At 38.0% G+C, this 12596-nt stretch overlaps 1 protein-coding gene across 2 annotated transcripts in view; it reads left to right on the top strand.

Moving 5' to 3' along the window:
* The window catches only part of neur (E3 ubiquitin-protein ligase neur), a 63067-nt gene that overhangs the window by 17447 nt on the left and 33024 nt on the right, over nt 1-12596 (top strand). Inside the window, exon 2 of one of the 2 annotated variants that reach the window (XM_089595288.1) lies at nt 3655-3732. The exons of the other annotated variant lie outside the window; for it this stretch is intronic. Coding sequence (XP_089451414.1) covers nt 3655-3732 — 78 coding nt within the window. The remainder of the gene's footprint in view (nt 1-3654; nt 3733-12596) is intronic. 2 annotated transcript variants of the gene reach the window in all.

Below are 12596 nucleotides of genomic sequence, written 5' to 3'. Positions count from 1 at the left end.
CACCTCGTGTCATTATCGGATTTACCGATCGAATGACGACGTCGACGCGTCGCGTGTATACCACTCACAGTACTCAACGTTTTATCGGAAAAAAAAAATATAAGCAGGGGCTCGTATCGGTTTCCGGTGTACTCGCAATAAAAAAAAAAAAAAAAAAAAAAAACAATCCGCGTGTCGTGTCAATCGAACGATAAACCTGTTACACTGACCATCACCAGCATCAATCGCCCAAATTGATTTTACTAATCGACTTGAGATTTCCAACCACACCCATTTGATTTTCTTCTTCCCCACTCCCCAACCACGACTCGTTTTGGGACATTTAACCGCGACGCGTTCTCACACTCGAAGCTTTTCCTCCCCCTGTATGGATGTATATATTATATGCTCTCTCCTCGATGACGAGGAGCACTTTTGCGGATCTTCCCACAATAGACGCCGCGCGTATACACATCCAAAGTGTATAGCTCGCTCCTCTTCTCGTTTGCTGCGTGTACAGCATTTGCACACACTGACTTCCGGCTACCAGCTGCCCCAAGGGTCTGTACATGTATAGGCATCGTACCATATACATATATACCATGACACCGTGTACTCCCTCGGATGGGGCGGCCTCCCTTGCGTATATGGATCCTAACTCCCCGTAGGGTTCCGTACTTCGGGAAACAACGAGAAGAAGAAGAAGAAGCAGAGGAGGAGGGGGGGGGGCAGAGGCATCGGCGGCCGAAGTGCACCTGGAACTTCTCCCTTGCGTTGTTGTAACATACAGCCGCTATGCGCGGCGCGCCTGTGTGTGTGTGTATGTGTGTGGGCATTGACACCTGGACGGCACATGCAGCTTCTGACGACTGACCGAGACGCGACGCTCGTTATGTACTTACCCATTTGCAAGAAACACTTTTGGGGAGGTCAGCAGCATTTGTATACCATTGTTTCTTTTTTTTTTGTTTTTTTTTTTCCACGCAGATGCATCATCAGCGCGTGTATGTACGCTATCGGAGATCGGACGATGGGTCCGTTTGGAAATCGTACATGCTTTGACCATTATTGATTAAGTTACGATTACGTATTACCATCGGGCACTCGTATGATGCATTACGAACATTTTTTTTAGGAACGTTTTTTGTTCTCATTGCCGTTGAGATAAATTTTTCTTAGGACCATATATACATGTTATTAAATTTCAAGGTTTTTCTAAAAGTGTAAAAATTGTTGGCACACTCGAGATGAATAAACTTTGTGCAACTGGATGATGGCAAACAAAGAAAAGACTTCAACAGCGTTTGTACCCACGTAGAAGCCCTCGACTAAACGACACGCGGCACTATACAATCGCCCTTGGAGAGGTTCGTGGGAATGAGTGTACGAGGGGAGGGGAAAAAAAAAATTTTTCCGCGAGAGAGCGGAAAGAGGGGCTCTCGAGCGAGAAAAGCGGCTCTCGCGTTTTTCCGCCACTCGCGCGCCCCTTTGACCCGCCACGCGTGCCGTGATCGGCCAAAGGGTTGTCGGGTGGAAAGGCTCGCATCAGAGTGGCCTTTATCGCCGCGGTGCCCCTTACGGTCATTATTTTTACATTTCACGCTTTATTTCTCTCTCTCTCTCTCTCTACCTTTTTTTTTCTCTGAGTATAGGTGTACAGTGGGTATAGAGACTACGATTTTCTCCCCGCGGCGACTCTCGTCGATGTTATATTCACAACGAAATAACATTTTTTTTCCCCTACAAGGAGTTCTTCTCTTTTTTAAAACAAAAAATAAACTAAATTTTCAGGATAATGAAAAAAGAAGCCGTTTGGAGTAAATTTCGTGATTTTTCCACTTGTTTTTTCAAAGTGCCGTCAGTATAATTGTTGTGCGTGGTATTTATAATTTAGGGATAAGTGAAAACAGTAGTCGTACATGCCCAGAAAAAAAAAAAAACAAATCTCTCGTACGAGAACCTTATAAAGAGAAGAAAAAAAAAAAAAAAAGTTTGAGAAAAAGTTATCCCTCGAATAGTAATGAAAGTCTTTTTTCTCTTCATATACAATATTCCCTCCTGCTTTTCCGTCTCCTCTCTCTATACACCGTTTAAAAACACCGACCCCCTGGATGGGAATAAATCTGGTGAATCGTACGAGAGGAAGACGAGAAAAACGCAGTATGAATTGAAATACACACACAGCACGTCATCACATATAGCTATATCGCGAGTAAATTAATTCAATGCTAATAGATCTCTCCCTATTGTGCCCATGAAAAATGTTTCTTTCTCCCCACCAATAGGTACATATATGTATACACCAAGTATTGTACTTTCCATCGACTCGGCAAACCGAAGGAAATTACGCGCGCACTTTCCTTATATATACGTCATCTTCAGTGCCGAGCGAGAGACGTCTTAAACAGAAGGAAAAGAAGAGACAGTTGGCCTTCTCAATACTTCGTGGCAGCTGCTTCGCTTTTGGTAATCTTCGGGCCCGCCGTGTCCATTATTCCTCCGTCTCCGTTTCGTATATCTATACACCCGAGACTCGAAACTTCGAATATTGTTGTCTACACTGCACTGCTGTTCCTCGTTATAATATATCATATATTAGCTGCAACACATGACGCGAACCGTTTAATGAAGCTCACCGCTGCTAATTCAAGGGTTGTTGCTAATGATGTTTTTTTTTTTTTTTTTTTTTTTTCATACGTAAAAAAAAAAGCTATGCAGGATACTTCAGTTGTTATTTTGAGGCTTTATATATAAAAATACAATCAATGTATCCACGTTTTACTGTACGGTTCATTCATACCATCATCAATCCATACTTGACAAAGTCTTTAACGTACAATTAAATCGCTCGCGCTGTGATTAAACGTACAAATGAAAAGGACTTGGTCTCGTCAATTTAGTCTTGGAAATAATTTTTTTATAACAGCAGAGTAGCTCGAGAGTAGAGCTATAGCTTCAAATTTGTTGAGGATGTTGTTATGGAAAAGGCCCTTAAAAGATCAGCGATATTATACTCAACTTCTGTAAACATCAACAAATTTTGTTGTTCTGTAATAAATGTTGGCAATAAATGAGCAATGACGAATTATAAGTTAGGGCTTGTTCTTACTTGGTTTTTTTTTAAATACATTTTCCATGCATGTCCTGTGTGTTTTAAGAGATACCTTGGGCGCGAGCAAAGACAAAACTGCATCTGAAAAAAAAAAAAAAAAAAAAAAGCTCACGCACAGCCGATTGGTCGCGCGGCACGCGTCGACGGAGCACCTGCGGCCTTTTTGGTCCGCAAAACGCGTGTGCCCTACACCCCCCCTCTCCTTTCTCTCCGGCAGATGACGGTGAAAGCGAGAAAAACGCACACACGGTCCATCGACGAAAATTTTTTTTTTTTCTTCCCCCCTCTTCCAGTCGTTCCAATTAGCTTGTACTGCGAGCGAAAATTGCTGGGTTATCATTATAAGTCCCATTTTTCGGGCAACCTGCCCTTTTTTTCCATGAATATTTTGTAATTATAAATTTATGGCGTTTATCGAAAGATACGTGTAGCAAATGGTATGCGCACACGTGTACTGTTTGTTTTTTTTTTCTCTCTCTAGACTTTTGAAAAACAAAAAAACAAAAAAAAATTGGAAACTGAAGCTAACATTGTGCTTTTTTCTTTTCTGGTTTCTTTTTTAGCGAGGAACGCAGATCGCATAAGAATCCATCAGAAAGAATACTCGATGGAGGGCTATCAGGGCGACGATAGTAACAACGGTGAGCAGTTTTATATGAGAAAACAAAAAAAACAAAAAAAACAAAAAAAAAACATTTTATTAACTGTTTCTGTAGAGGATATTTTGTTTTCTGTCGCTAGATTGTTTCTTTTTTTTTTTTTTTTTCACTATCTTTTCATCTGCTGTCTCTCGCACTCACATTTTCATTACCTTCTGTGTAGCAACACCTGGAGTCAAGGGCTTTTTTTATTTTCCGACGAATCGCACATGTGCGACGTTTGCTAACCCTTTCATCTCTCTTGTTTCTTATTTTTTGTTTACTACATTGGTTGGTGTACGTAGATAATTATTTCACACGCATTTTCTCTTTCTGCTGTTTGTAAAAATTTTCTCCTACCTAGATTTATGATTTTTATTATTTTTTACCAGCAATATCATAGTAATCACACGTACTCGTTTTTTATATCCGTATATGTATATAATATATATGTTATTTGAAATACTATTTATTAAGACTTTGAATCCGAATACTTAGTTTTCAACAACTACGAAACCGATAAATAATTTATCAATCATTTGACCAGCTAAATAAAATTATCGGTAACCTTTCCACATCAAAGTTTGAAATTGTGTTTGATTTCATCCAGCCAATTGTGCAATTTGCTTATCTCACAAAGAATTAATTTTTATTGCAGTAATACGTTTTGTAAACACGTAAAAAAAATTTTGACAGTGCACTTTATGTTACACGTCCATGTCCCATACTATATTTTTATTTTAATAATTATCGATGTATATATTTTTAACTAGTTTTTCAAAAGCCACTGATAGTTGTCACAAGCCAAGTGTCAATTATAGATACAAATAGTTACTTACGAATCCTTTATTTTATTTTTCCAAAAAAAAAAAACCTCACAACCTTCGCTTTATCCAATGATCGCTAGTCGCGCTTACGATAAATCATCAGTTTCATGTCCCCATAATCACATTAAAACCTCGAAAAACGAGAGCGACTGTAAAAGCGTAAACATCCCCATCCGGTTCTAGGAAGAAAAGCCCCCTAATCCCAAAAGATCATGTATTGTATATAGTTACATATTATAGCACCCAAGTATATACGTGAAATCGCGCGATCTAGACCTATACATGTACGCGTGGGAAAACAACTTCCCTCAGAGCGATGCCAGTGATTTTCCCCATTGGAAGCATCGCTCAGCTGTTCCTACGATAAACCTGCTTTTTTTTTTTTTTTATTTCTCCACCGTCACGCAGGTACAATATCTTCGAGGAGGAAGCTAGCGCTCTTGCGTCATGTATATATATATATATATGTAACGTGCGGTGTGCCTTTAAATCTGGCTCCGTCGTCTTTTTTTTTTCCTTCTTCCCTCTGTACTTCGGGGCTTTTTAAATTTCCGGTGCAGGTTGGGCAGGGGGGTGCACGCGATTGTTACCCGGAAATATTCAAATGCAGTCCCCCTCACGAATATTACGTGGATTGGCTTCGGGTGCCTGTCATCGCTTATTACGAGATTTTTTTCATATTTCGAAGCTAACTTCGAAGCTGCTTGGACGATGGATCGAATTTCTCTCGCTGCACGTGTTTGAATGACGTGCTTATACTTTTCAGAACAGGTATGTGAATAATATGTACGGTGCCAGGTATTTGAGTAATTTTTTTTTTTTTTTTTTACAAACAATAGTGATAGTTAAAAAAAACTGCCAAAGTGCATCGAGTAATTTTTACCGAGAAACTTACTGGGCTTACTTCGTTTCTGGGGCAAATGTTTTGGACTGTCATTCATTTAAAAGTTGTCAAATTCATTCCGAGTTCGTATTGTACATCACTTTCGTGTATTTTCACTTGAAATTTTTATTTCACAGTTTGAACTGTGGACTTTTTATTGAATTAATCAAATGACTCACGCGACAGTGTTTTCTCCAATTGATGCACGTACGGGAGAAATAAAATTGGAAAAGCTTTCGTGCTCATCCATATAATAATAAAAAAAAAAGCAAACGTCGAATGAAATAAAATCCTTGTGTTGATTAATTTTTATTCATTACTTTTGCATTTGAAAATCAGTGAAGTGCCCGTGCAGACTTTTATTTTATAGATTTTTAAATCATTAGAAAATAAAAAAATTGTTTCCTAAATAAAGTGCATTCTTTTAGCTAAAAAAAAAAAATGTTTTTTTTTCTTGGCATATATTGGAATATCCGCCTTTTTCCTTACAATTTGTAAAACATTGTTACTGATGGAAAAAAAAAACTGTTAATCACTGAAGTAAAAAACGTAATGAAAAAAAAAAATTCTTGCACGATTAAAGCAATTGCAACATTCAACAAATGTATACATCCTACTTTAAAAAAATGGAAAAAGTAACCGCGCCCAAGTCCCCGCGCATTGTGCGCAACGCGAAGAAATCCCCCACACGGAAAATAACTTTCCCCGAAGTTCCCGCACAACGTAGCGCAACAAAAAAAAAATAAATAAAAGAATTGGCTTTACCCCCTCCCGCGTCACAGCGAACAACGTCCCCCCACTCCGCGGCGCATCGATGGCACGAGCCGTTCCCCAAAAGAAGCGCATCAGCGACACACTCATACACCAAAAGAAAAAAGGAAAAAAAAAACGATACCCTTTGTGCGCTCTCGTCCACTGACGGAAAAAAAAAAAAAAACGACGCGCTCGCGCCTCCCATTGAAAACCATCAGCGCGTCCAACGATTCCCTTCCGGTCATACATTCGATGATGCTTAAGAACGTATCAAGCCAGAAGTATAATATGGCGACTCTTTTGTGCAAGCATATATATACTGTGGTGACGCAATGAAAGAAGTTGTCGCATCCCTGTACAATATAATCTTGGGTGGTCAAGCTGTATGTATACGTATATAGGAAAATCTGCATGTGGCGATCGGTGTGCATCGGAGATCGACCGCTGAGCTTTTATGTATGCATGCACATGGGGAAAAACTTTTTACACTCGCTGTGGCTAGTTCCTGCAGCTTTGCCAATAGGTACGCATCTGCCGACCCACTGTTTTTTTTTTTTTTTATACAAATAACGCCATGTAACCCATATGTATGTGTATGCGTGAATAAAAATAATAATAATGATGATGATGATGATGGAAGTAATTTTCCCTCCTCCTCCAAGTTGGCCGTCTGGAGGGTACGAAAATAAATTAATAATTCAGAATCGATTTTTTTTTTTTTTTTCATTTTGTTTTACCTCCCGATGCTCATCCTCGATGCACCTGTTTTTTACGTATACGCTCGGGGATTGGCACCGCGACGCGCCCGACAGATGTTGGCTGCTACCGAAGACGCTCGTCGCGGAATATACATGTATACACCTTTTTGCCGCTGACGATGGTTGGCGCCGACTAACGTCGTACAAAAAACACCTGTTTGGATTTCGGCTGGTTTTCCGAGTAGGAATTTGTTTTTTGTTTTTTTTTTCCAGTAGGTCGATAGTAGAACTGAATGGCTATAGAGGTAAAATTGCCCAAAATTACGGAAGAATGAGAAAACGTTTTCTTTATCCGCTCACTTGCGGTGTACTCTCTGTATATTTCAGAGACAACTGGCTCGCGTTTGACCACCGCAAACCACATGGCTCATCCCATTAATATCTACATATAAATACACACACTTACGGACGCACTCCTCCTTCGATTGAAAATATCACATGCACGTGCTGTAATTTCCGCGATCGGCTACTTTTATTTCCCCCTTTTTTTTTTTCCCTCCATTGTATATATATACATGCGAGATCATACGCATACGCGTGGCCATTGTCTTTTTTTTTTTTTTTCGCCCACGATGATGATGATGATGCACGTGCTGGCGAGCTTTTGGAATGCCCTTTTCCGCTTATTCTTGCTCAATTTTTGCGAAAGTATGTATACACAGCGTCTGTTGTACAACTCATTCGGTGAATCAAATAAACACCCACACAGATGGTCAAGATCGGAAGTAGGCGCATATATATAACTCGTGCACTATGCCGTACTATTACGATTAAGAGAAGAGGAGAGAGATGATGGTGAAAAAAAAATAACGGTCAAGTGGTCGGGTCGAGAGAAAGGGGGAGTCATCGATCCACCCTCGTACGGCTCTATCGGTTTGTCATCATCATCGCCACCGTCCATGTACCACGCGGGGAATACATTACGTATAGTCGGAAGCAGGGCGCTTTTACATATACATCTCTGACTCCCTCGACTTACTTCCATATATACATACACGCGCCCCGTTGAATCAAAAAAGGTCCTTTTATTAATACGTATCGTACATATATATATAGGTACACGCGAGGGCAGCGATACGTGCGTCGATGTGGGGTTTGTTTGGACAACGAGATAATAGTGTGGACTCTGGGTCCTTAAATATATACTTACCTTTTTTCTTTTTTTTTTTTTTCCCCCACTCGACTCGTAGTGAATAAAACTCCGTATTATACATATAAACAAAAGCCGATTGCGCGATCAAGTATTATCTTTCTTTCACTGACATTATATAACACATTCCCGGCTCTATCTCTTACGAAACGGTGAAAAAGAGTGGCTCATCTTTACATTTGAGGGGAAAATTCACACCAACTCTCCCGTGCATAATATATATACGCATGAGAATTTACATACGATGCAATTGTACATATATACATTTGTTGGTAAATTAATTGTCCAAGACTCATGATGCATTTAATTATCGCCGATGTAATAACCTGTTATAAGACATATACGTATGCGACAGCTGACATCTAGGAGCCAAACGTGTATACACATTATATATATTATGATGCAGCTGCCGCGTTCATGCATATACGTGCCGTATATCATACAAGAATTTCTCGGCCTTCGTCTTCCTCTGGCCGTGGTGTTTATCGAACGTGGTATAAACACACGCTCTCGCTTTGATCTCCGATCGACACACGTATATATATATTGTATATAGCTTCCAGTGCGCCGTTTGTACGCGGGGGTGGTACGGCCTCTTCGATACCCGCGTTCCGCGGTCAACATGTACACCACTCTCGACACGCCTCGCTTAAGATATACTATATACACGTGCCCCCCCCGTAACACAGACCGGAAGCGTATACAATTAAATAAACGCGCGCACACGAGGTTCTTTTTTTTTTTTTTTATAGCTAACGCAACGATGTAACGAGAGTGTAATACCATGGTAAACCCATATGTATACCATATTGCAAAATTCATTACGTGTGCGAGGCTTCTTGGCGTGATGTATAATCGAGTTGCGTGAACGAGAGAAAAAAAAAAAAAAAAAAAAAAAACGTGTATAGTTTTAAGGCTGTGTATACGTATATACTCGACGTGCGACGCGAATACAATGTATAGGAATCGCGCGGAATGAAAAACAAACCATCAGTTACAAAGAGCCCGTTATTGGAGCGAAGGAAAATAGTGTCGTAAACTGACGCGAAGGAGTAGAGGGGATGTTATAGAGTTGATAGACCGAAAGGGTCGAAGATACGTGCAGGAGCTGTGTTTTTGTATATACACATTTCCTATCCTATTGGGGGGTGTGTTGTAAAAGGGGGGTTTTTCCGAGGGGGTACGAGACACATCTGCCCCTTTTTTCGTGTGGGGTGAATTTATCCCTTCGGCTTTTCTTTCCGTGTTATAGATATTGTGTTTTCGTAAGGGGGGAAGATGGAAAATGGAAGGCTGCTGGAACGAGCGATTTTCCTATTGGGGGTAATATACGTGTAGATCGTACGGGGGGTGGTACGCGGCGAGGGAAATACTTTTTTTTTTTTTATTGTAATTGTAATCGCGCTCTTCTTGTAATATATTAATGCGTATAATCATACCAGTGATTTGGTTATCAAATCAAACGGAGGAACAGGTTTCTTTTGTAGGTACATTGTGTTTTATGAACAGCATGATGGCTCGAGTATAAAATTATCATTTGATTTTATAGATGCGGCGAAGGGATGTTTTTAAAATGGTGTAACCACAAATTGTATATACAAGAACAATAAATTTTATGTGTTGAAAATTGAGGCTTTATTCATACGTATACGAAACTTGGGAAAATTATACCTCAAAGCTGTAGTACACGTAAGCAATTTTGAGGGTGTACAAGATGAGGAAAATATTCAGTTTTAAAACTAATGGGCTCCTCAATGTACGTGAAATTGTAAAAAAAAAATAATAATAATAATAATAATAATATGTTAATATCCGCGAAATTAAGGAGATCATAATGTATATTGTAATTATTTCTGAAAAATAGATTAATTTTCCTTGAATGGAGCAAGTAAAAGAAATTACATCAGTTCTTTTGGCGATTGGGCCATTTTTTACCATGATAAAAAATGACGTACTTACGCATATTTTATACTTTTTCAAGACGATTAAAGACACTCATGAGCCAAACCAATGGCTTAAGAGCACTGATTTGAAATCAAGAGAGATGACTCGTGTATAATACTCGACACGAGCATTCAACTCTGCAGCAAAAACGTACTACCTCTAACGACGATAATCATGTAAAGAAAAAAAAAAAAAAGTATGTAAAAAGGTTTAATTCGTTGATTGAGCCAATCGACGATGCATCACCACTCTCTCGACGAAAAGAAGAAGAAGAAGAAAAAAAAAAAAAAAAGAGAATAACTTGATCATAAACGCGCGTGTGTATTACTCACTCTTGCGATTGGCGCGAATTAAACCGAGCTCTCGTCGGGAATGTAGGCGCTGATGAAATGATTACTCCTCTCTCCTACGCGTCGTACAAAAAGAGGGCGTGTCGTCATCGTTTGAGATTCTCATAATTTGCCCTCACCGCTTATATTATGTCTCGTATGGGCGAGAGCAAAAATTAATTCGCAGCCCCCGGTAAAGTATACTCTATAATTGCTCCACTCGTCGAGTATTGAAACTTACACGTTGCTGTGGCGTATTTGAGTTTACCACATATATATATAGACGAACAACACCGAGTCCAAAGTTGGATATGGAGGTTTTTTTTTTTTTTTTCATGATTAATCCAACCATGGAAAGATGCACACACGCGCAGAGGAAGGAAACGACAGGCGCGCGTTTCCTGTGCACAGTTAACGATTTAATTGCGGAAAAATGGCGGAAAGGATGAAAAAAAAAAAAAAAAAAAAAAAAAAACAAGGCGATAGGCATCGGTGCTACAGTGCATAAACGTACAATATACGGGGGCGATTGTTGGTTCACGCTTTTCTGGCGTCGTCGTCGAGGGGCTACCCACGCGATTTAAGCGATTTAAATCACTGTTCCGATGCTTTAAATCACAGTTAAATCTTTAAATCATCTTTAAATCACGATGAAAAAAAAAATTTTTTTTAAACATACTTAAATGACCTAGATACTCTAAATGTATATAATTTTAAAGATAAAGGTAACCACAGTCCGTAATTCAAGGCTAATTCAGTCATTATTGGAAATTAACGTTACGTAGAGCACACAGTTGTGTTAGCATGCGATGTACACGTATAAAGAGCTTTTTATTTTAAAATAATGATTCATTTCAAGTAATACTATAGTTTTAAGTTGCACATTTGCTTGATTTAAAGGTTATTTACCGATAAAACCGGGATTTTAATTTAATTAAAGTTAATGTAAATCACGCCCAACTTGGATATTTTTTTCCAAAAAACAAACTGTGTACAGTAGGTATGGCCTTTTTCCACCATAATAAGTTGTTAATACTTACACAAGTCAAAAAATAGTGTGCCCAAAACAACAAGATTGTTTCAAACCACAATTATTTTCAACAAAAATTAATCTTTTAAAGTTATATGTGCCCTAAATTCAAGGGCCATATTTCAACACACCTTAAACTTATGCATTTCTGTACTTCAACATTTATGCAAATAAAATTGTTTTTCTACTTGCTGATAATATTACTACATGTTTATCAGATTTGCATGATTTAAGAGTAGTTAATGCGATTTCGTGACATTTAAGCTTGATTTACATTTAAAATCATGTCCAACATTTCTGACTTCATTTTCAAATAAAAAGAATAGTAAGTCATGCTTTTTTCTAACATTAGTAAAATTCAAAGGATATACTAAACAAGAAATTTAACACATTATGTTAAAGGATTGCACATTCAAAATGGAAAATAATTTCCACCTACGTTACAATAGACAATTTTTTTTTATTTGCGTCGTTTAAATGGTTTTAAATGCGATGTAAGTGTTATTCATTGCGATTTATTGCGCTTTAAATGTGACTTAAGATTTAAATGAATGACCAACTTTTTTTACTTTCATTTCAAATAAAAACAATGGTAATTCATGCTTCTTTCTAGCAGTAGCACGGTTCAAGGGACATACTGAAAAAATAAATTAAATACATTACATCAAAGAATTAAAAATAAAAAAATTATTTTCTTTTGCGTAAATGATACTTGGCGAATTTTTTTTTTCATTTGTGCGATTTATATGGTTTTAATGCGATTTAAGTGTGATTTAATGCGATAAAATACGATTTAAAAGTGATTTAAATTTTAAATCATGCTTAACCTTTCTTGACTTCCTTATCAACTAGAAACGATGGTTAGTCACGTTTATTTCTAATTTAAATAAGTTTCCAGGGACATATTACAAAATAAATACAGTACAGCATACCAAAGAATTTAACAATGGAATGAAAGAAAAAAAATTATTTCGACTTGCATCACACTTGACAAAATTTTTTTTGATTTGTGTGATTTAAATGGTTTTAATGCGATTTAAGTGTGATTTAATGCGATAAAATACGATTTAAAAGTGATTTAAATTTTAAATCATGCCTAACCTTTCTTGACTTACTTATTGTCTAAAAAACGATAGTCAGTCATGTTTCTTATTCTCCATAATAAGTGTTGAGGGACATATTCAAAAATAAAT

This window comes from Copidosoma floridanum, unplaced genomic scaffold (genome assembly GCF_036245765.1).
Source record: "Copidosoma floridanum isolate Cflo_tuat_1 unplaced genomic scaffold, Cflo_Japanese_pri ptg000025l, whole genome shotgun sequence".
In the NCBI taxonomy this organism is placed as follows: domain Eukaryota; kingdom Metazoa; phylum Arthropoda; class Insecta; order Hymenoptera; family Encyrtidae; genus Copidosoma; species Copidosoma floridanum.
Note: the sequence above shows the minus strand (reverse complement) of the source record. Positions and strands in the feature narration are given on the sequence as shown.